Source organism: Mandrillus leucophaeus, unplaced genomic scaffold, assembly GCF_000951045.1.
Source record: "Mandrillus leucophaeus isolate KB7577 unplaced genomic scaffold, Mleu.le_1.0 Scaffold643, whole genome shotgun sequence".
Classification (NCBI taxonomy): Eukaryota; Metazoa; Chordata; class Mammalia; order Primates; family Cercopithecidae; genus Mandrillus; species Mandrillus leucophaeus.
In genome coordinates, this window is record NW_012106953.1 from 1,485,583 (window position 1) to 1,510,075 (window position 24,493).

General features: G+C 36.2%; 2 protein-coding genes across 7 annotated transcripts in view; one reads left to right on the forward strand and one right to left on the reverse strand.

Annotated features, from left to right (window-relative positions):
- CEP57 (centrosomal protein 57kDa) overlaps window positions 1-20,219 on the forward strand; it is a 44,333-nt gene extending 24,114 nt beyond the window's left edge. For 2 of the 3 annotated variants that reach the window (XM_012000950.1, XM_012000948.1), the window contains 9 exons: window positions 1,708-1,887; window positions 2,245-2,366; window positions 6,266-6,382; window positions 7,001-7,078; window positions 10,004-10,111; window positions 10,631-10,708; window positions 15,307-15,545; window positions 16,732-16,876; window positions 18,563-20,219. In XM_012000950.1, the coding sequence (XP_011856340.1) occupies window positions 1,708-1,887; window positions 2,245-2,366; window positions 6,266-6,382; window positions 7,001-7,078; window positions 10,004-10,111; window positions 10,631-10,708; window positions 15,307-15,545; window positions 16,732-16,876; window positions 18,563-18,793 (1,298 nt within the window). In that variant the 3' untranslated portion in view covers window positions 18,794-20,219. The remainder of the gene's footprint in view (window positions 1-1,707; window positions 1,888-2,244; window positions 2,367-6,265; window positions 6,383-7,000; window positions 7,079-10,003; window positions 10,112-10,630; window positions 10,709-15,306; window positions 15,546-16,731; window positions 16,877-18,562) is intronic. The other variant, XM_012000949.1, reaches the window with a different exon arrangement.
- A 1,390-nt stretch (window positions 20,220-21,609) lies between these two features.
- Window positions 21,610-24,493, reverse strand: part of MTMR2 (myotubularin related protein 2) — an 85,700-nt gene continuing 82,816 nt past the window's right edge. For all 4 annotated transcript variants that reach the window (XM_012000943.1, XM_012000945.1, XM_012000946.1 and 1 more), the window contains 2 exons: window positions 23,609-23,785; window positions 21,610-22,919 (listed from right to left, as the gene is read on the reverse strand). In XM_012000943.1, the coding sequence (XP_011856333.1) occupies window positions 22,758-22,919; window positions 23,609-23,785 (339 nt within the window). In that variant the 3' untranslated portion in view covers window positions 21,610-22,757. The remainder of the gene's footprint in view (window positions 22,920-23,608; window positions 23,786-24,493) is intronic.

The following is a 24,493-nucleotide window of genomic DNA, read 5'->3' on the forward strand; positions in this document are numbered from 1 at the left end:
CCATCAGTGATAGACTGGCTTAAGAAAATGTGGCACATATACACCATGGAATACTATGCAGCCATAAAAAAGGATGAGTTCATGTCTTTTGTAGGGACATGGATGAAGCTGGAAACCATGATTCTGAACAAACTATCACAAGGACAGAAAACCAGACACTGCACATTCTCACTCATAGGTGGGAATTGAACAATGAGAACACGTGGACACAGGGTGGGGAACATCACACACCAGGGCCTGTCATGGGGTGGGGGGAGGGGGGAGGGATGGCATTAGGAGATACACCTAATGTAAATGATGAGTTAATGGATGCAGCACACCAACATGGCACATGTATGCATATGTAACAAACCTGCATGTGGTGCACATGTACCTTAGTACTTAAAGTATTTAAAAAAAAAGCCATGATGGGAAAGAATGTTAGGTATACCTCTGTGAAAAATCAAAACATCTGTACGTCAGAACTAGAATTAAAGGCAGATAATAAAATGAAGAAAACTTTTTCCCGTACAAAAACGGGCAAAGGAAATTCATGAAAGGGAGAAAATGGGCCAATAACGTATATGAAAAGATTTATACTATATGGAAATGGAAAATAGCTAGAAGTACCATATTTTTCTCATTAGAATGGCTAGGAATGTTCTTTGAGCCAGTAGTTGAACTTTTTAGTTTTTAATTATTGATCATTAGAAAATCTTTTAAGACAGATTGCATGAGGAAATTTTCACGATTTAATAATGCTAATGTGAAAAAACCTACATACATTTTGTCTCAATTTATTTTACACATACAGAAAAAAATTTAAAGAACCAAATAAGTCATTATCTCTGTGTAATAGGATTATTGGTTATTTTTCAGCGTGTTTTTTCTCAATCTACATTTACTGCAGTCAACATAATTTATAATCAGAAACTTGGAGTTTAGAAAGTACTTAAAATGCAGATTTTAAAAATAGTATTGCACTCGACTGTAACTCTACAGTTGGATTTTACATGTGCTTCTATTAATAAAATGTATTAAGTATTAGTTACTAGTTACTAATATATTTGCTAATAATTTTAATTAATAAGTAATATATTAATAAGACAGTAATGTACTTTAGGACTGTTATGTGAACTTTGTATGATGGCTAAATTTTTTACCACTTTATAAAAGTCTTTGCAATTTTTTTACCATAGTAATGGGGCTTTTACTTGAACTCATTTCAAACACTCATTGTCTTTTTTTTTTTTTGGAGACGCAATCTCACGCTGTTGCCCAGACTGGAGTGCAGTGGTGCAATCTCAGCTTACTGCAACCTCTACCCCTCCCCTGGGTTCAAGCGAATCTCCTGCCTCAGCCTCTCAAGTAGCTGGGATTACAGGCGCCCGCCACTACGCCCGCCTAATCTTTGTGTTTTTAGTAGAGACAGGGTTTCACCATTTAGACTGCTCTCAAAATCCTGACCTCAGTTGATCCACCCACCTCAGCCTCCCAGAGTGCTAGGATTACAGGTGTGAGACACCGCACCTGGCCCACTCAGTGTCTTTAAATTGATTTCTTAAAAAACAAACATGAGATAATTAACATTTTATTGTTCCCAAAGAATGATCCTCCACTGGACTCACCCATCAATTTTATCTTTTATTTAGATGAGTTTATTCTTTCTTAATATACTTTCTCCACATATGCTGTTATAGCATCCACGTTTGTGTTTGTATTTGGCAGCCATATTTTCTGCTCTTAAGAATCTTCAAGATAAGATTCGACGCTTGGAACTTGAGAGGATTCAGGCAGAAGAAAGTGTGAAAACCTTGTCTAGAGAAACAATTGAATATAAGAAAGTACTGGATGAACAGATACAAGAAAGGGAGAATTCAAAGAATGAGGAATCAAAGCACAATCAAGGTTTGTTTATGAAGAAGATTAAATTCTATCAAAATAAGTGTTGTGCAGTATTAAGTATTCTAAAAGAAATACTGCATTAGTGTTTTGTAGTGGTATCCTCAAGTACTACAAAACTGCATTATATTCAGGTGCATTTTGAGGAGCAAATGCTGTTATCATACATGGTATTTATTTACTGAATGCAAGGCCAGTTTTACTAGCATGTAGAAAGAGAATGATTTTGGTAATCTGAAAAGGTTTCTAGGTCTGTGGAAGGTGTTTTTATTGTATACACGGTAGATTCATGTCCAGTTAACAGCTTGTTAAAACTATTTTATGGGTGAGTTGATATCTGTTTTTCTTATGTATTCTTTTTAGAACTGACATCTCAGTTGTTAGCTGCAGAAAATAAATGCAATCTATTAGAAAAACAATTGGAATACATGCGAAATATGATAAAGCATGCAGAAATGGAGAGGACATCTGTGTTAGAGAAACAAGTAAGTAAAGCACCTCACAGATTGATACTCAGGAACAGTTAGTTACGGGGAAAACTAATTAAATAAAGATTTTTTTTCTTTTGGTGAGGACTAATGGTGCTGTTATAGCCCAGGACTGAAATTTCTTGGCATCAGTTATGAAATTGAAAAATGTGATTGGCTTTTTTTGTTGTTATTATTGTGTTTGGTAGAGTTTAACTTAAATAGTAAAAATACAGTTGTGAGATGTTTTAAAGTTATGTTAGCTTCTTTGAGTCTACATTATAAAAAGTGTAAATAACCGTATAACTCTATATCTCTGAAATTTGTTTAATGACTCAAGTGAGATAGTAGATTACTTTGTAAAACTCTTCAGAATTGTTATTTAGCATAACATTTTTGTGCTTTCTTACACCAGAGCTCTTCATATTTAGGTAACGTGCACATTTGTGACAAGATATCGCAACATCAGTCTCAAATATATTGATTGATCAATTGATCGGAAATAGGGTCTCACTCTGTCACCCAGGCTGGAGTGTAGTGGCATGATCTCGGTTCACTGCAACCTCTACCTCCTAGGTTCAGGTGATTCTCATGCCTCATCCTCCCGAGTAGCTGGGATTACCGGCACGTGCCACGATGCCCAGCTAACTTTTTGGTGTGTGTATTTATGTGTAGATGGGGTTTCGCTATGTTGGCCAGGCTGGTCTCAAACTCCTGGCCTCAAGTGATCAGGCCGCCTCGGCCTCCCAAAGTTCCGGGGTTACGGGGATGAGCCACTGTCCCTGGCCTTGTGTATATTTTTTAAAACTTATTCCTTTTTCTGTTATGAATCTGGAGTTTGCATTCATTATCAGTGCTACAGTTTGTGGAGATCTTAACTCTATTATGCAAAATTTGAATGTTTATATGCTTAACATTATGCTAGATGCTCTGCAGTGTAAAAAGAGAAATACTAGGCAGTTGTCCCTCAGTATCCATGAGTGAATTGGTTCTGAGACCCCTGTGGATAGTAAAATCCATGGATGCTCAAGTGTCCTATAAAATGGTGTGGTATTTGCATATAACCTACATTCAATCTCATATACTATAAATTATCTCTAGATTACTTATAATACCTAATACAATGTAAATGTTATGTAAATAGTTGCTATACTATATTGTTTGGAGAATAATATCAAGAATAAGAATAAGAATCTATATGTTTAGTACAGACTCAACCATCCTTTTTTGTTTTTTCTCGTATATTTTCAATCCACAGTTGATCGAATCCATGGATGCAAAACACACAGATACAGAGGGCTTACCGTATATGCTTTCTACCCTCAATCAGCTTTCAGTTCTCGTTGGAGAGAATTAGACTTAAATATTTGAGCAATCATACAACAATATTTGAGAAAATGTCTCAGTAATTAATTCTTGTGTGCGATAGGTCTCTTCACTATGTTATTGCGTTTATTTCAGTGGTTATATGTTTTCATTTTCATTTAGATCTTTTTCCATCCACTTAGTTTTGTTCTTTTAATGTGTTGTAACTCTGTGGTTTTTATACCTTCCTTTTATCTCTTTGAACACTATGAATCTCAATTTTTAAAAATTATTTGATGTTTTCAAAGTGTTAATCTTTGTTTGGTTTTATCTATTGATTCTCCCTTATGGTATCTTCTTTTCTTTAATGGGAACTTAATAAAGAAAAGTTAAATGGTGGTCTCATTTTTTCATTTATTGTGGTAATTCCACAATAAATTCCTCAGTTGTGTGGGCAGCCTTATGGGCCCATTGTGAATTTACCTTTGGTTAGGCTTGATGGTTTTCACTGGTTCTGGCTGGGCAGGGTGGCTCGCACCTGTAATCCCAGCACTTAGGAGGCCAAGGCAGACAGATCACATGAGTGCACGAGTTCAAGACCAGCCAGGCCAACAGAGTGAGACCAAGTCTCTACAAACAATAAATAAAATCACTGGTTCTGATTCAGATTTATGTTACTATATTGGCTTGATATTGTTGATCATTGTGAATTATACATTGCCTAAAGTTTTATATTCCTGCACATTCTATGTACCCTGGCTCCAATATTGCCTTGTGTGATATTGACTTCAGTATCCTTTCATTGCTTTTGAGTTCCTTTCTCTTTTTTTTGTATCTGAAGATTTTCCTTTCTTGTTTTCAAAATTGCTGTGTAATTTTATTAGTTCATTCTCACGCTGCTATAAAGAGCAACCAAGACTGGGTAATTTATAAAAGAAAAGATTTAATTGACTCACAGTTCTGTATGTCTGGTGGGTGCTTCGGGAAACTTAACAATTATGGTGGAAGGGGAAGCATACATGTCCTTCTTCACATGGTGGCAAGAGAAGGAAGTGCAGAGCAAAGCGGGGGAGAGCCCGTATAAAACCATCAGATCTCGTGAGAATTCACTATCACTAGAACAGCATGGGGAACCACCACGATGATCTAATCACCTCCCATGAGATCTCTCCCCCAAAATGTGGGGATTACAATTTGGATTACAATTCAAGATGAGATTTGGTTGAAGACTCATTTATTATTATTATGTCTGCTGTGTTTGTCTAACATTTCTGTGGATGGGCTGGAGAAGGGTCAGTTTAGTAAGACAACTTTAAGGTGTTTTGACTAATATATATCTCAGAGACAACTATTAGGCATATGTAATAGATGTCAAGAGCTGTTAATATCCACTAAGATGTGGCTAGAAGGGAATTAGTTCACACAAATTCCTAAATTATTGCTTTATATTAATTTGTCACATTCAAATTTCTATTAATATGGTACCTATTGTTATAGCCCTATCTTGAAGACACAGTTTACAAGTTCAGGCACTTTTCGCCAATAATAGACCTTGAGTTAGTATATTTGAAATTATCCTAGTGTAGTGGTTTATAGGTGGATTACTTGAGGTCAGGAGTTTGAGAGCAGCCTGGCCAAGATGGTGAAACCCTGTCTCTACTAAAAATACATAAATTAGCCGGGTGTGGTGGCAGGTACCTATAGTCCCAGCTACTCAGGAGGCTGAGGCAGGAGAATTACTTGAAACCCGGAGGCAGAGGTTGCAGTGAGCTGACATCATGCCACTGCGCTCCAACCTTGGTGACAGAGCAATACCCCATCTCAAAAAAAAAAAAAAAAAGTCTATATAGGAGGCAATCTTTATAAATCTTTGACTCTAAACTTCAAAAAAAAAAAAAAAAATTTAGGGCCGGGTAAGGTGGCTCACACCTATAATTTCAGCACTTTGGGAGGCCGAGGCGAGCTGATCACAAGGTCAGGAGAGCGAGATCATCCTGGCTAACACGGTGAAACCCCGCCTCTACTAAAAATACAAAAAATTAGCCGGGTGTAGTGGCGGGTGCCTGTAGTCCCAGCTACTCGGTAGACTGAGGCAGGAGAATGGCGTGAACCCGGGAGGCGGAGCTTGCAGTGAGCTGAGATCATGCCACTGCACTCCAGCCTGGGCTGCAGAGCGAGACTCCGTCTCAAAAAAAAAAAAAGTTTAAAAGGATATTATACATAGAATTCAAAGGAAATATAAAAAGATAGATGCCAAAACCGTAATTTTTATCCTAATTAAGAGATTAACTACTTAACAGGACCAAACTAAAAGTATTTGTCTGTGTGTGAAGTCTATATGTCCAATAAATCCCTGCTATCCCAGAGCATAAAGATATTGTCACTGTATAAAACTACATATTAGATAAATAGCTATAAGCCAAGGCAACTGAGGTAAGAATAGTATCCACTTGTATCAGCCATTTATTGATGCCCCCTGTGGTTCATCTTAATGTTATTTTCCTAGAAGTAGTTATGTGAAGGGCCAAATAACAGCATAGAAAAACACTGTTAAGTGTTTTTCTCTTTTTTGATTGTCAAATTATCAAGCTGTATTGAATATTGTTTTTCAGGTTTCTCTAGAAAGAGAACGACAACATGATCTAACACATGTTCAGAGCCAACTTGAAAAATTGGATCTACTTGAACAGGAGTATAACAAACTTACCGCAATGCAGGCCCTTGCAGAAGTCAGTGCATGTGTCTTTTTATTGTTAACATATATCAGCGTTTTTGTTTTTTTTTTTAAGGTTAATTATTTTGTATCACTGGATATTTATGGCATTAAAAATGATCTTATAATGAAGAAATATATTGGAGTTTTAAAAAGAAAAAATAATTTTGGAGAGAGTGTTCACATTTTACAATCTTGGTGGGCATTTTTTTAATTAAAATGTTTGTTAAAAAAGTAAATGTTTTTGAGTATCCTTAAAGCTTGCATCACTTGGTTTAAGTTGCTCTCTGAGCTAATTTTAGTTTTAATTATTTCATTTGGGAGATATTTAATACCGCTGAAAATAAAGTTCCAAATTTAGCCTCCATATCCCTATTTACATTCATGCAGTGCTATGTTCTTTGGCCATAGATTTTACCTGTAATTTTATCCACCTACCTCACAGATGATAAATAATTGAACACAATAGAAGAGCATCATGGGTGCCATCCAGCTCACAGCCTCCATTACTACAGTGATCTAACCACCTTATATTGAGTAGGATAAAATTTACATGTTCCAATGCTGCTCTATTAAAATTTTACAGACAGTTAAGATTTTTCACCCTTATCCCTTTGGATATTTTTATCACTAGAAAAAAATGCAAGAGTTGGAAGCAAAACTCCATGAAGAAGAACAGGAAAGGAAACGCATGCAAGCTAAGGCAGCTGAGGTAAGTTAAAATGTGAGAAAGTGGGCTCTTCATATTTCTTACCGCTTTTTATATACAAGTAAACAATTGTATTTGGTTATCTTACATTATTTATATTTTAGAATAGTGCAGCATATAAATTTTCAGATACAGGTTAATGTGGAAAATTATGAACAAGTATTTTTATAGACAGCAAAATTTGTACGGTTTTTTAGCATGTTTGTAATTGTGGAGTTTCAGTCAGCATTTTAAAAAATGACAGACTAGATAATATCAGAGACTATACACATAAGAAGGTATGTAACCATGTAAAACTTCTTATGGCCACTATCAGAAATATTTAAAAGCTCTTTCAGTGTCCTACTTATAGGTACTTCTCTTCTTTGGTGACCTCAAGATGCCAGGACAGAAGTTGAGGTAGTGGGCTACCCCAGTAGCTAATGACCCAGAGCAGTTAACAGAAGCCACCACATGAGGAAAATGAGCTCTACTCTCTCCTAGTTTTGGATTTTATCCCATGCAGTGGCCACCAGATAGAATAGGTGAGGCAGTGTGGATTCACAAAAGCATTGAGTTTATATGTACCAACCAGAAATGCGTTTCCAGGAGATACATAGCAAGACTACTGAAGTAAGTCTGACTTATAGACTCAGTAAAATAAAATGTTCATGTTTTTAACTGAAGACACTCTCCTTATGAGCTTATTTGCTCAAATTCTTCCCAGATACTCCCCTGCCCCTTCCAGGGTCTTTTATTTTTATGACATATGCATGTATCTTTTTTTGGATGAACGCAAGAATCAGGTCTTGATTCCAAAGGGTAGAGCCTCTGCAGTTCAATCTGTGACCAAATGCCTACAGTGTCTTGGGCTCACATCATATATGTGATTACAGGAATATAAAAGTTATCTTTGTTACCTTGTCTATTTCTTCTAGTGCGTATCTAAATTTATTGACTTAATTTATTTTCTATTAAATCAGATATAGTTCTTTCTCAAACATTTACCTTCTGATCAATTTGTAGATTGTTGTTGTTTTTCCTCAGTGTGCTTTCTGAGTTACATAGCCACATGGCTTAATTTTTGACCAACAAATTTTCTTTGCCCATTTTCTCTTTAGGGTTGGCCACTTCACTGTGTTTCCATTCCCATATTTGTAACAAACTTGTGGGTTGTGCTTTATATGCATTGTGGTGTTGAGTACATTATATATGAAATACAAAATTTAGTAAGTTCCTTAGTTAATGAATTTTTAAAATAATTTATGGTACTTCTGTTTTCTCCTTAATTTAGCAGGCAACACATAGGGACCAAATTAGTTGTTGCTGGTAATATGTTACCAGTAAATATTTTGAGTTGGTGGTGAACATTATTGTACTGAAAGAACAATGAGGGATAGATACATGGTTCCAAGTCTAGTGTTGGGCAAGTTATGTAACGATTCAGAGCCTGGATTTTTTCCATTGTTAAATAGTGGTCTGCTGAGGTCAGGAGTTTGAGACCAGCCTGACCAACATGGTGAAACCCTGTCTACTAAAAATACAAAATTGGCTGGGCGTGGTGGTGCATGCCTGTAATCCTAGCAACTTGGGAGGCTGAGGCAGGAGAATCGCTTGAACCTGGGAGGTGGAAGTTGCAGTGAGTTGAGATCACACCATTGCACTCCATCCTGGGCAACAAGAGCAAACTCTGTCTCAAAAAAAAAAAAGTGTTCTGCATTTTGCATCTTCTTGGTGTTGGGGTGATCAAATGAGAATAAAAAATAATGAAAGTGCTTTAAAATGTTTGAAAACTAGCACAGAAATAAGATAGCTGCTGGGAAGAATAAATAAACTGGAAGTTAAAATACTCAAAAAAATGTTCTTGTATACTGTTTACACTCATAGGCATCATAAGTCTTCTAGAGTAGTAATTTCCTGTTCATTGAATTATATCTAGTCAATTTACTGTGTATAAAGCAATGTTAGATGTGTTGGGAGTGTATAGATGCTTCCTGTATTCCTTTGTCACAGAATAGATTTTTTTACCCCAAAGCTGCACTCATGTGGGAAGTAATAGTGATAATCTCAATATCTGTTTTTATGGAATCCACTGGTCCTGAATATATGTTTTAGCTCCATTATAATTTCCTGGGGAACTTTTAAAATACTTTAAAATATGAATTTCCCCAATCTGGAAGAGCCAAAATCATGAGGTCTGGACAGCCACCTGGCAATCCAAATTGTCCTCATAAACTGCAGACAGTTTTGGTGCATATAGGCAGATTTGAAACAACCACTATTCTGGACAGGTTTTTTGTTTTTGTTTTTGTTTTTTTGTTTAAAGGAAAGTTGAAAGTTGGCTTAGTGAAAAGAGCAGTCCTTTTTTGAAATTCTTAGTAAGTGCTTGTGGAATTTCTACCATGAAGACAGGATATTTTTAAATTAGTATACTTACTAAGCTTCTAGAGAAAAGGACTTGGTAACATTTGCCTGATAGCTTCCAGTGTTTTTTGTTTTTTGGTATTTTTTTGGACATAAGTTTTCAATTCCTTTTTCTTGTATAGTAAATGCATGGCTTTTTAGAAGGGGAAGAAATGTATTCTGCTCTTTGGCTGTTTTGTGTCTGGTAATGTAGTAGATGCCATTTTTGAAAAGAGAATGTATTGAAGCAATGGTTTGGGGTTGGATACATTGCCTTTAACTCATTAGATAGAATTTATGGAGTAGCTACAAATACTGAAGGTAATGTGTTCCACACTGAAGAAAGGACAGATTATAACAAAGAAGGTCAAGATAAAATGAGAGACTGGTATTTATTTAAAATATTTGACAAACATTGATAGATTGGTTCAAGACATACTTTACATAGCTATAATACGTTTTTCAGTTAGATACTACTATTGGCTTTTACAGGCTTTCATCGGTTTTATTCCTACAGCATTAACTTTAGGCTCTCATTTTTCCTAGTTGCAGACTGGTCTAGAAACAAATAGACTTACTTTTGAAGATAAGGCAACTCCACGTGTTCCCAGTGCAAGAAGAATTAAAAAAAAGAAGTCAAAACCACCAGAAAAGGTGTGAAGACAGAACCAAATCAGGCAGAATGCTGATTACTTGGTATAGTTTATGTCAAAACACCCATAAACTGTATGGTATACTACAACCTTGAGAGAGTAAATCTTTCATTCTCAATTTCTTCATTCAGAAGGTGGAGATAAGTAATACTTCTAAATTTTTATCCTGATAGTGAGAAAATATATAAGGATTTTGGAACTGCAGAACACCATACAAAATTAGCATTATTATTAGTACTGCATTATCTTGTGCTCTTACAATGTTTTGTGTATATGTATACTTATTTTCTACTTAGAATGTAACTGTTGTTTTGTCAAGTGGTTTTTTCCCCCCAGCCTTTACAAGGCTAGGATACGTGCTAACAAGTACTATTAGGAGCTGGCTCGTGATCATAATGCCAGCTATAGATAAGGCAAGTAGTAGCCCAATAGTTAACTGAAGTTTCAAGTTAGTCATGTATAGTCAGTTTTTATTATCATGTGAATAAAATAAAATTGTTTTCCTCTTCTTTTCATTCAGAAAAGTTCTAGGAACTATTTTGGTGCACAACCACATTATAGATTATGCTTGGGAGATATGCCATTTGTAGCTGGGAAGGTGAGTTGGTCAAACTCTGGATTCTTTTTGTACAATGTTGATCCTTGAATTAAGTCCCTGCATCTGCAAGTATGTCTGTAAATGGAATGAACATTTTTCTGTCCCTGTACCAGTGTGGATCACAGTGATGTGAAAATGAGATGGGGGGAGGTTTTTTGGGATTGGGGAAGCAAGGAAGAGATGGGGAGGATACCTTAAAGTAGATAAAGTATATGTGGAAAGGAAGTGGTAAAAGCAGAGACCCTAAGTTGAAGAAGGTGTCGTTTCAGATAGGGGTCAAGGAAATAAGAAATAGTATGTTTGTAGCATTGGATTTTCAGCATCAATCCTGTTGAGTTATATTTAGATACAGGTAGATATTTGAATAAGCATATAGCACTACTTGCCCTCACATCCAGATCTAGGACTGATTCTCCAAGAAGCAGTCATACGTACACTTGAATCTTAAGTTTCTTTAGCACTTGAATGTAAAGCTGTATCGTCATATATCAACAAGTACTGAGTGAAGTGCCTAAAACTGTGCTAGTTGACACTACTTTATAAGCTGTGTTGCTGGTGGTTTTATGTTTCGATTCCAACTAGATTGTCATTCTAGCATCTTGGGAAGTAAATGTTCTTTTGAATTTTATATTTGTTTATATTTATTTATTTTAAACCCCCAGTAAATTTGGAGTGAAATCATGGGGAATATAATACGTTAGTGGTGACAAGCATTTGAAAAAGGTACAGTTGACCCTTGAACAACATGAGTCTGAACTCTGTGTGGGTCTACTTACAGGCAGATTTTTTTTTTCAGTAAGTATCTCAGAAAATTTTTTGGAGATTTCTGGCAATTTGAAAAAACTTGCAAACTGTATCTTAGAAATATCAGAAGCTAAGAAAAAGTTGGTATGTCATGGATGCATAAAATTGACTATGTCAATACGAGTGCATTTTATTACTACCATAAAATGTACACAAGTCTGTTTTTTTAATTTATCAAAAACGATTTGCACACAGACTACATGGCGCCATTCACAGTACAGATAAATGTAAATAGATAAAGATGCAGTATTAAATCATAACTGTATAAAATTAACTAGTACATACTATGCAACTGATAATTTTGTAGCCACCTCTGTTGTCATTGTGATGAGCTCAAGGGTTGGGAGTATTCACTTAAAATGCTGTGTGATGCTAATCATCTTCAAATGAGCAGTTCATCTCTCCAGCAAATTGTGTGTCACAGTAGAAAGTGTTCTCTAGCAGTTTCGTATTTACCATCATGTTTAGCACAATACAGTAAATACTTTGAATAATACCATAGGACCCATGTCAAGTGCTACTAATGATGGTGGAAGTGCTCCCAAGACGCAGACAAAAGTCATGCTTCTGCTGACCAAGAGGCAGCAGATGAGTCCTAAGATACCATTAAGAAAATCATTGAGGAGAAAGGGTATCTTCCTGAACAGGCTTTTAATGCAGACAAAAGTACCCTATTCTGGAAAAACATGATGCCATGAAGGATATTTATAAGTAAGGAAGAGAAGTCAGCACCAGGATTTAAGGAAAGAGGAGACAGGCTAAATCTACTATTTTGTGAAAACACAATCAGATTTACAATCAGGATTGCCCTTGTCTATAAAGGTGCTAATCCCTGAGCCTTCAAGGGGAAATATACCCAACTGCCAGTCTTTGGGTTTACGACAAGAATGCCCCGTTGAGAACCCTTTTTCTAAACTGGATTTAGAAAAAGAATTGATCCATCAATGCTTTGTCCCTGAAGTCAGGAAGTAATTTGCCAGTAAGAGACTGCCTTTTAAAGTCTTTTTAATACTAGGCATTGCCCCTAGCTACCCAGGAACATGAAAGTTCAACACCAAAGGCATGGAAGTAGTCTACTTGCCCCTAAACACAAGGTGTCTAATTCAGCCTCTAGATCAGGGAGCATAAGGACCTCTAAGGCACATTACATACACTGTAAAAAGGGTTCTTAATGCTGTGGAAGAGAACTTCAGAGAGAACATTATGAAAGTCTGGAAGGATTACACAGTTGAAGATGATGTCATCATTTTTATAGAAAAAGTCATGAAAGCCATCAAGCCTGAAGTAATAAATTCCTGTTGGAGAAAACTCTCCAGATGTTATGCATGATTTCACAGGATTTATGACAGAGCCAATCATGAAATAGATTGTAGATATGGCAAAAAAAAAAAAAAAAAAGGCTGGAGGTGAAGGATTTCAGGATACAAATCTTGGAGAAATTCAAGAGTCAGTAGACACCATGACAGAGGAATTAACAACTGGGATGGATACAAGTGCTTTCAAACGAGTGCCACAAGATGAGGAAGACAACGTGGAAGTAATGTCAGAAAACACATTGACACTAGACAGTCTGGCAGAAGGGTTCTAATTATTCAAGACTGCCTTTCACTTTTTTTTTTTTTTTTTTTTTGAGACGGAGTCTCGCTCTGTCACTGAGGCTGGAGTGCAGTGGTTCCATCTCGGCTCACTGCAGCCTCTGTCTCCTGGGTTCAAGCAATTCTCCCACCTCAGCCTCTCAAATACCTGGGACAACAGGCATGCGCCACCATGCCTGGCTAATTTTTGTATTTTTTTAGTAGAGACAGGGTTTCTCCATGTTGGCCAGGCTGGTCTCAAAATCGGACCTCAGGTGATCCACCCGTCTCAGCCTCCCAAAGTGCTGGGATTACAGGCATGAGCACTGTGCCCAACCTGCTTTTGACTTTTATGACATAGACCCTTCTATGATACATCACTGAAACTAAAGCAAATGGTGGAAGAATAATTGGTATCATATAGAAACATTTTTAGAGAAATGAAAAAGCAGAAAAGCCAAGACAAATTATAGTATATTTCTGTAAAGTTACACAGAATGTGTTAGCCTCTCCTGCCTCCCCCTCCACCCTCTCCACCCCTTCTGCCTCTGCCACTGCTGAGACAGCAAGACCAACCCCATTCTTCTGCCTACTCAACAGTGAATAATGGGGATGAAGGCCTGTATGGTGAGCCAGTTAATGAATAGTAGATATACTTTCTCTTCCTTAGGATTTTCTTAATATTTTCTTCTAACTTTACTTTTAGAATATAGTTTATACATAAAACATAATATAAATGCTTCCAGTCAATAGCGGGCTATTGGTTACATTTTAGGGCAAAGTTTTATTATAGTTCTCAGCTGCATAAGTGGAAGCTGAATGATCAGAACACATGGACACATAGTGGGGAACAACATGCCCTGGAGCCTGTTTGGTGGGGGAGTTGGTCAACGGGGAGGGAGAGCATCAGGAAGAGTACCCAATGGATGCTGGGGTTCATACCTAGGTGATGGGTTGATCTGTGCAGCACACCACCATGGCACACATTTACCTGTGTAACAGATCTGTGCGTGTACCCCAGAACTTAAAAGTTGAAGGAAAATAAAGTTTCATTATGGCAGAGTTTTGACTGCATGGGTGGTCGGTGCCCCTAACCCCTCCATTGTTCAAGGGTCAAGTGCATATTAATATAATCAGAAAAATAACAGGAACAAGAGAATTTTTTAAATTATTGCATACTGAAAGTGTACTTATAGGCAATTAGTATAATAAATATATATTACAAGTTACGAGCAAAATAGTGGTTACATTGATTGATTTTTGAATAGTGGACCAGCCTTGCATTGATGTAATAAACTCCCACTTGGATGTGATATATAATACTGCTGTATTCAATTTGCTAGCTAACAATGGGAACTAAGATTAGAAGGAAAGCATATGTTTACCTTAGCATGGTGGTTCCGAATCTGGCTAATCAAAATCAACTGGAGGACTTGAAAACAAATTTCCAAACTCTAACTCTGCAGTGAGTTTGGTGTGCTGCCTAGGAACCTGCATTTTAAATATGCTATCTAATGATATTTATGGAGCCAAGTAAGCCTAGCCATCTATTTATAAAATGGAATAGTACATTGAGATTGTTGGTTTAGTGTTTAAAACAAAAACAAAATATTTTTGAGAAGTCTATCAGGTTTTTCTTACACATGTGATAGACATGTATTTAGTGCTTCCTATTATTCCAGGATAGAGAAATGAACAAGTCTCTACCACCTGAATGTACACTGTTTAATAGGTGAAATCGATATGTAAAAGCAATTAAAATATATTATGATAAATGATATGAGAGAGAGATGTAAAAAGTGTTATAGGTGATCTGAGAATGGACTGATTACCTGGCAGTTTTAAGGAAGCCTTTAAAAATAATATATTTGAACTGGGTTTTAAAGAATGATATAAATGTTGCTAATACACCAAAAAATGTCATCTGCAAATATGGTTTGTTCACAAAATGGAGAAAAGTGGAGGATGATAGGACATGAGGCTAGGAAATGTAGGTTGCAGCTCAATGATGTAGGGCCTTATTTTCCATTCTGAAACATTATAGTTAGTGGATTTATATCAGAGGATTTCAAATAGAAGAACATCATGATCAGAATAATTTTAGGATTTATATACTGTACTTTGAAGGGTGAAGAGTTCTTTTTACCTAGGCTTAGGGAATAGAAAGTGGTGTAGAGAATATAACTTCAGTTACTTCTTTCATCATTTTTCTTCCTTTAGTCCACAAGTCCTAGCCATGCCGTGGTAGCCAATGTTCAGCTTGTCTTGCATCTGATGAAGCAACACAGTAAAGCTTTGTGCAATGATCGAGTCATCAACAGTATTCCTTTGGCAAAGCAAGTATCTTCACGAGGTGGTAAAAGTAAGAAGTTGTCAGTAACATCTCCCTCCAATGGTATTAATGAGGAGCTGGCAGAAGTCTTACAGACTTTACAGGATGAATTTGGGCAAATGAGCTTGTGAGTTGTTTTTTGTTGTTTGTTTTTTAATTCAATTTAGCTTTAAAACCTCAGTTTTTAAAAACTTGTTGACTTTATTATTCTTACTTTCCTTTGTTGAGCAAGTATGGCTGAGCACAATCCTTAACACCAGCCAAGTTACTGGGACTTTAACAAATACAACTAATAAGGGTAAAATCTCTCTCTTACTGTTAAATGTTTTGAAGACCAAGGTTTCTATTTAAGTTTTATTTCTTTGAGAACTTATGATATACAGTCATGCATCACTGAATGACAGAGATGTGCTCTGAGAAATATATCATTAGGCGATTTTTTTTTCCTTATGCCTGTAGGAGTGTGCTAATCTTATAGCCTATTGCTCCTAGGCTACAAACCTATACAGCATGTTACTCTACTACTAAATACTATAAGCAGTTGTAACACAATGGTAAGTATTTGTGTATATAAACATACCTAGATACAGTAAAAATATGATATTAAAGTCTTATGGGATCACTGTTGTATATGTGGTCTGTTGTGTACTGCATCATTATCTGGTGCCTGACATTACATTCATTTTAGCTAAACTTAATTGATAAGTTAGGACATGAGTGTCTGAAGAACAAAATTCATCTCTAGACTTTCCTTTACATATACAGTATTCTTTTGGGGGAAAATATGAATATAAAGATTTAACCTTGAAATTAACAACTCTTCCATTTCCCTCCAGTGCCTTTCTTGAATTTTTAAATTCATATTTTCAATTAAAAATTTCTTGATCTAGTCTGGGCACGGTGGCTCACGCCTATAATCCCAGCACTTTGGGAGGCCGAGGGGGGTGATCATGAGGTCAGGAGATTGAGACCATCCTGGCTAACATGGTGAAACCCCATCTGTACTAAAAATACAAAAAAATTGGCCGGGCATGGTGGTGGGCGCCTGTAGTCCAAGCTGCTCAGGAGGCTGAGGCAGGAGAATGGCATGAACCTGGGAAGCGGAGCTTGCTGTGAGCCGAGATCATGCCACTGCACTCCAGCCTGGGCGACAGAGTGAGACTCCATCTCAAAAAAAAATTTCTTGCTCTATTCAAAAAATGGAGTCATTTTTTAAATACATGGGGCAGTAACCCCATAATGAGCAAGGTATAATAGACCTAGCCATGAAACATAGAAAACTTAACCACGTTCTACTTCTGCTTTGTATATAGTGATCACCAGCAGCTTGCAAAACTTATCCAGGAGTCACCAACTGTTGAACTGAAAGACAAGTTAGAGTGTGAATTGGAGGCATTAGTGGGAAGGATGGAAGCAAAAGCCAACCAAATAACTAAAGTTCGAAAATACCAAGCCCAGGTAAATCAGTTTTCCTTCACTCAAGTTTCTAATGATTAAGAAAAAAAATACACTTTAATTCAAATATTAAAATATGACACTAAGTGTATCATAGATAAATATCTACAGGAGATACTTCTTTACTGAAGACATTTGTTCATTAAGAATTGGTAAGTAGATTAGGAAAGAAGACACTTTTAGTCACTTAGCATATTCATCTAAGATACATCTTTCAAATACTGAATGTATTTAATATTCTTTATGAATAAGCTTTAACTTCTTTGATGAATTTAAATAGTTCTGAGTTTATCCAAGTAAGTTTTTTTTAAAAAGCACCTGGGAAATTCTATTTCCAAAGGAATAAGTCAAACATTAAATATGTGAAATATATTTATGTTACTAATCATTTTATATCAGCCAACAATGTGGTATCTACTAGATGCAGTGGTGATGTCACATTCAAGGGTTTTCATCCAGAGAGAAACATGATTCAGGTATTTAAGAGATTACTATAGTGACTAGGGGTAGGGTGATGGGATCAAGGCAGAGAGGCTGAGAGATTAGCTATAGACATATCAGTGGTGGTCAGCAAGACAGTAGTTGGGTTTGGGCAGAGGTAAACAGATTTGAGGTATATTTTGGAAGTAAAAAAAATATTGGGGTTATTTGCTGCTGGGTATCATGTAGAAGGAGAGGGAGTTAGGCAGGATGGTGATTCCACTGACTGAAATGGAGAAGGCTGAGAAGTTCAGAGAGTAGAACAGGTTTGTTGGCTGTTGATTGGTAGCCATATGATAGACCCACTGCCAAGTGCTTTGAGTATATCATCTAATTTTCACAAATGGCTTATGAAGTGGGTATATTCTCATAGATGAGGATGCTAGGCCACATTTTCTGGGAAGTATGCATATATCCTCAGCGAAATTAAATAACTTGCCCAAGTATCAGCTCACTGGGAAATGGCAGAGCTGGGATGAAACGAGCCTTTTCAACTCTAAAACTTGGGATGTTTTTTCAAAGTTCATGTATGAAAAAGAAATACAAGCAAATTATTCCTGTAGGAATAAGGAGTAATGGTTTAATTTGTTGCTTATACTAATTAGACTTACTCTAATGGAACACCAACATGCCAGCATCAGTTTGGCTAAAGTAAAAATAAAGCTCCCCTGGTTTAAATTATTCTAAAATAATGGAACAAGAATGAAATTCTTTTCATAGTATTAATACATTACCAATTACATCTGTTCATCCATCTGGAAATTGCTTCTTTGCCTCCTCAGACTAGTTTCTAGAATGCCTTTCTCCTCTTCTCCCATTTGTGAAAATCCTTCCCGTTCTTTTCTGTGTGTCTGATTTTTGCCTCCTCCATGAGTTTCCTTCAACTCCCCTTGTTTCTCACTCGCCCTGTTCTGTACTTTGGCAATATTGCCTTAATTTAGGACAACCAGAATTTGTTTACTCAGGTTTACTTGTTTGTATATTGTTATATATATTTAAGCATATATTTATTTATATTAATATTTAAGTGTTAAATGACTAGTGCAGTAGGTTTTGAAGTCTTTTAAAAAAAGCCTAGAATGTATTATTTGAGTTTCAGTTAGCATGAGAGTTAACCAAAAAAAGGTACTCTTTTGTACTTTTTGTTGTCAGAAAAAAATATTTTCATTAAATTCTCCTTTTCCTTCCTGCCTTGGTTATTTGGTATAGCTGGAGAAACAGAAGTTAGAGAAGCAGAAGAAGGAATTAAAAGCCACCAAAAAGACTCTTGATGAAGAAGGAAACAGCAGCAGCCGTTCTGGAATCACAGGGACCACAAATAAGAAAGATTTTACCAAACTCAGACCTGGAGAAAAAGGCAGAAAAAATCTTCAGTTATTGAAGGACATGCAAACCATACAGAATTCACTACAAAGCAGTAGTTTGTGTTGGGATTACTGACTCATAACCAGGTCAGAAATTTTATTCAGATAATCTGTACCTCATCAATCAGATGATGACAATTTACTTCCCAGATCTCATACTCACTTATGTTGGAATTAATTAATAGCAGGTGTTAAGGGACCCAGGCTTCATTTCACAGGCTTTTCATGTATGCAGGATGACTCAGTGTTAAAACATTTAAGTGGAAACCAGGGGGGTTTTAAAGCCTGAGAAACCACACATAATCTTGTTTTGTTGAGATTAGTTTGCTGTACTGATATATTGCACTTTGTAAACAGATTACCAGTTTTTTACTTGTGGGTGTGATTTTTTAAAAATAGTTCTTTATATTTAAAACTAGGTTTACATTTTCAAAATATGAGACTATGCCATAGGCAGTGCTTGCTTGAAAAGTCTCATTTTTAAATCTCCCTGTCATGAAGTGCCCACTTCCCCTTTCCAAAGCAACCATTAAACATACTTTGTTTCTACTATTGGTGGAGTTTTTCCTATATTTAAATATATATATATATATTTCAGAGGATTTTTATTTTGCTTTTTGGCATTTCAGACTTTGATCAGTATTAAGTGCACTTGTATTGCTTTTTAATCTGTTAATTTTTTTAAAGACCCAAGCAGTCATTTTGAGTTATATCTGTAAAAATTATAAAAGGATTTTTGAAAGTATAAACAAATTGTCAGTGGAATGAGATTTTGGAATAAAGTGAGAATGGGAGAAGGGATATGTTGTGAGCATATACCTTCACAGTTCTTAACACCTGTTTTGTAATCATGATATTCAGTCAAGGCATTATGGTTTTTAATCTTGAAACTTAGAGAACCCTTTGAATATTTGCTTTTACTGGTGTACAGTATGAGTGGAATATGAACTGTACACATAATTGTTATCATGTTGCTATAAATCATAATTTCAACTAGATCAAGACATGTTAACCTTTTATAAATGTAAAATCAATAAAGCACCTTTTTAAAAGAAACACTGAAACTTTCCTTAACAGCCTGTAAAAGGCTTTGTGATAAGCTCTCAAAAAATGCATTTCTAAATAGGACATCAATGTATTCATGAAGAGAAAAAACTAGTACTTAGTTGCTATACTCATGCTTACATAGAAAGAGAGCCCAAGAATATTAGATTTCCTCATGATACAAGATACTACAGTAACAGGCTTTAATTTAGGATCCTGAAGTAGATTTTGGAGTATTTGTGGCTTGTAAACTTGTGCTTGTGTGTCCAGTTTTCTAATGAGTAGGTTTGTAGCTTGATCGAATTAATAACTGTGAGCCCATAGACACAAGAGAAGTGAGAAACAGTGCACTGGTGACATGATAAATATATGTGTCAACCACCATTTCAACTATTAAAAACTGCTGTTATCTCCTTGTTTGAATTTCAGGTCATTAAATTGTATAACCATCATTTGAATTGTAGTGGCTCTGAGTCCTAATTAGGAGAAGGGTGATTGAATGATGCTAAATCCCACCCCATTTCTCAACTAGGATTCAAACTGAACTACTCCAGCTTTTTGTACTCTCAGGTGAGAAGTGAAAAAATACTGTTTCAGTTTTCTTATCTGCAAGTTTACAGTAGAGGAATGTGTCATCCATCCACTTATGTTGTAACACAGCTTTATTGCAATTCATTTCAAATAAGGTATGCTTACAGACTTGTGGTAGACAGGTGAATTGTTCATTCCAATATAATGTGGTGAATTGCAGTGGTAGTAGCCATATACACAGGGCTGTGGGGGCACAGAGGAAGGTGGGGATGTCAGAGAAGGCAGTCGTGAATCAGATAACTCCCCAGAGGAAGAGGTGATGCCTAAACGCTAGAAAAGAGGAATTAGTCACAAGGGAGAACAGTTGTTCCAGGTGCACAAGATAGACTGAACAAAAGTGGGGAAGCAGGAATCTGCAGATTACATGAGGCAGTTGTGAACAGAAGAGTAGCACTGGTACATAACAGTTGAGGTATGCAGAGACTAGGTCGAAGGAGGCTAAGGAGCTTCAACTTAATCATACTGGTCTCTAAATTTTGTAACCCTAATCAAAAAGGGAAAAAATTACACCTGTACAACCAACAGACATATAAAGTTATGAAACATGTAACTGTCAATTCAAATATTTAAAAGTTTTGCTTGTGTAAATATATAAAAAGTGCTAGTATTCCTCCTCCCTCCCTTCCACACACACCAGTGGTATATCTTAAATGCTCAAGTGCATGTACTCCATATTGGAGACTTCTGCAGAAGGTGAGGGGAACCACTGGAAGGTTCTCAGCAGAGAAGTGGTAGGGTTGCACTTAGATTCCCCTGGCTTTTGATTGGAATTTGAAGTGGATGCAAGTATATTAAGACTAGAAGCTTTAAATTCTTGATCTCTTCAGCCATTCTACATTCTTTTATGTGGTATCAGGCCAAGATAATCAAAGTTTAAATGAGGAAAATGGCAGATGCATTTGTGAAATACTTGGAGTAGAAAGCTTAATGTTTAACACCGATTTGCTAGCCACTTAAATGCCCTGTTAAAAAGCTTGTATTTCACACAATTACCAAAGAAATCATACTAATTTTGCTAAATTGGATATACTAATAGAAACTATAGTTCCTCATTGCAAGACCAAGAGGGAGGCTAAGGTTCAGACTCCCTGTATAGTGAATTAGTGAGTGGAAAAACACTGTATATTTTGTTTGATTTGGGTGTTGGTTAAGGGAAAATGGGTACAAATTGAACATTTTCATGTGGGGTGCATATTCCTTCAATAATTTCCAAATATTTCTGGGAAAAAAAAAGAAAAGGCAACTTTGGACAAGAACAAAGTTTAAAAGTCAGTTGGAATTTCTTTTAATTAAAAGACCAAGGGACAAGAAGCTCCTTTATTACAGTACATTACATATGGCTCTTATATAGAATAAAAGTCAAATGTTTCTACCAGCACCAGACTCTTACTTGTAGCAGGTGAGCAGTGAAGCAAGATTTCTTTTACTGGCTTTGAGATTGTAATATATCTTTTACATGCAGTGTGTTCTTTGGTAGTGGAAATTATAGAATTTGCAAAGGGAAAAATGTAAAATTTGAGCATAGTACTTCTCACTATAAGCTATTTATACAGACTTCAGAAAAATGTCAATCCTAGTAAGATTTTTAAATACTTCTTAAAAACTTGCCAATTAGCTTCTGTGTGTTCAGACACACAAAACAAGTGAATAATTAGTTTTTAAAATATCTCCCATGATGTTTCTGGTAATTGGGCTAATCTGAAGGGCATGGAATTCTTTGAACTCCTGTATGGATACTTTCTGCCCTTCATCTTCCCCCAAGCACATCTATAAGGCCTCCCATTTTGGCTCAACTTGCTAATATGTCTTAAGTATGTAAACAATGACAGCAATAATTTTCAACTACTACTATGCCATAATATCTTCAACACTTTGCCTTTTACTATATGAAGAATATGGAAGTTGAAAAGTGATCAAGGTAAATCAATTACTGAAAAAAAGAAAAACCTAGAAGGGAGAAAGGGATATCAAATGATTTTGATCTGTCATGACATCAAGGCCCCAATATATGTGATGCCACAGAATTTCAGTTTTGGTTTGAAAACTGATATTCCTCTGCACAGTGAGCACAGAGCATATTTCTAAAATGGTTTTAATATTACCAGATGCCAAAAATTTGTAACAGCATTTGCCTTTTAATAGAAACTTGTTCCCACTGTGGATCCAGGATTGAAGTATTTTAATATCCTTGGATACTTAAAAGATTAGTATCATAATCATGTAATTACATATGGAGTTATTTCACTTAAGCCACCTGCACTGCTACAGTTCTAAACTCATCCTAGAGAGATTTAAAATAAATAAAGTGACTGAACTTTCTCTCATATTCGGAAGACTTTCTACTCATAGAGCTGCCAGTGTAATCAAGAGTGTTATAGCAATGATGCCCCTGATCTTACAGTCCTTTATACAACAGTTTGGACAGGAGTGACACACTGTGCAGGAGAGCTGGCTCTTTCTGAGGATGAGGTTGATCGGTTAGAAATCTCTCTTTGTAGTTCCTCTACTTTTTTCTGAAGCTCTGCTCGTTTAGCAAGAAGTTCTTTGTATCTGTTGTGAATAGGTTCCTGCAAGAGCAAAACATAAAATATTCAACTAGGAAATCCTGACCAAAGAGTCAAATCATTCCCTAAATGTTGCAGCGTATGTTCTTTCAGCTGTTGGAACCAGTGGCACCTTTCCAACCCATCAGTGAAGTTAAATATAGGGACTATGGACACCACTCATCTTTCCACTGGCTTTCCCAGTGCCCCTGAGTATTTCCAGAGAATAACCTGCTGTGTAGGTGCTCCTGAAACTGGTACTTTTCCAAATACAACAAATAATTAACACAATTAAAAGTCAGTAGTCAGAAGATTCCCTATTATTTACAGGTTTTTAGTCTTAAACAGTTCTAAGTAGTTAATATTCCATAAACATATTCACAGTAGACCAGAATTTTGTTCAGCTTTTAACTTTCCTAAAGCTACTTTCTTCAGCTTATTAAAACAAGACCCCCTAGAGGTTATCCAGACAGAAGAGGGAAGATGCGAGAAAAGAGAGCAGTGATATGTCTGATGTCATGCAAGCAGTCCTAAGAACCAGGTATACTGATTACCCTGCCCCAGTATAGTACTTTTTCTACTATACAGTTGTAACTATCGATGGGTAAAGAGTAAAGTTTCAAATATGCACAGATAATCTTTCCAGCTGCTTTTAAGGGACAAAGTTGCATTGTATGAATGAAAATTCCCATTGTATATTGTACAGCACATACCTGTGGTTTCATCCGTGGATTCCACCTTATGTAATATCCTACCCAGAGCTCTAGGTGGCGCATGCTGGCTACTGGATAAAGGACGTGATTGGAATAGCTCCCATAGAGAGGATTAGTGAAGTCTTCCGCCTGGCTATTTATGTAAGACCACAGTGACACAGTCCTTTTAGGAAGATTCTGTAGGCAGGAAAAATAGGTAAAGATTATCCACCACCTAAGCCATTTACACTTGAGATGAAATTTGTAAAAAAGTACTTTGTCGTCATTAAAATCTCTTTAGAGGATGTGGACTTGGAGACTTCAGTGATAAACCAACTTATATTAAAATCAGAGGGTACTGGAAAACAGTCGCATTTCCTCAGATACCATATGATCCAGCAATTCCACTCTTGTACCTATCCAATAAACGGAAGACATGTCTGTACGAAAACTTTTTTATAGATGTTCAAACCAGCATTATTCATTAATAGTCAAGAAGTGGGAACAACCCAAAAGTCCATCAACTGATAATAAGTAAAATATATCCACACAATGGAATATTATTCAGCCATAAAAAGAAATGATACACAATGTATGAACCTTGAAAGCATATTAAAGGAAAGGAGCCAGACACAAGGTTTACATATTAAATGACTCCATTTATATGAAATGTCCAGAAAAGGCAAATCCAGAGACAAAAACATTGGTGTTTGGCAGGGCTGAATGGGGAGTGACTATTAACAGGTTTTCTGAGGTGATGAAATGTTCTGAAATGAAAATGTGGTGATGGCTGTACAACTCAGATATACTAAAAACCAGTCAACTATACACTATCAAAGTGAATTTCATGGTATGCATATTAATTTTAAAAAGTATTAATTTCAAAAGTTTTTTTATTTTTAATCA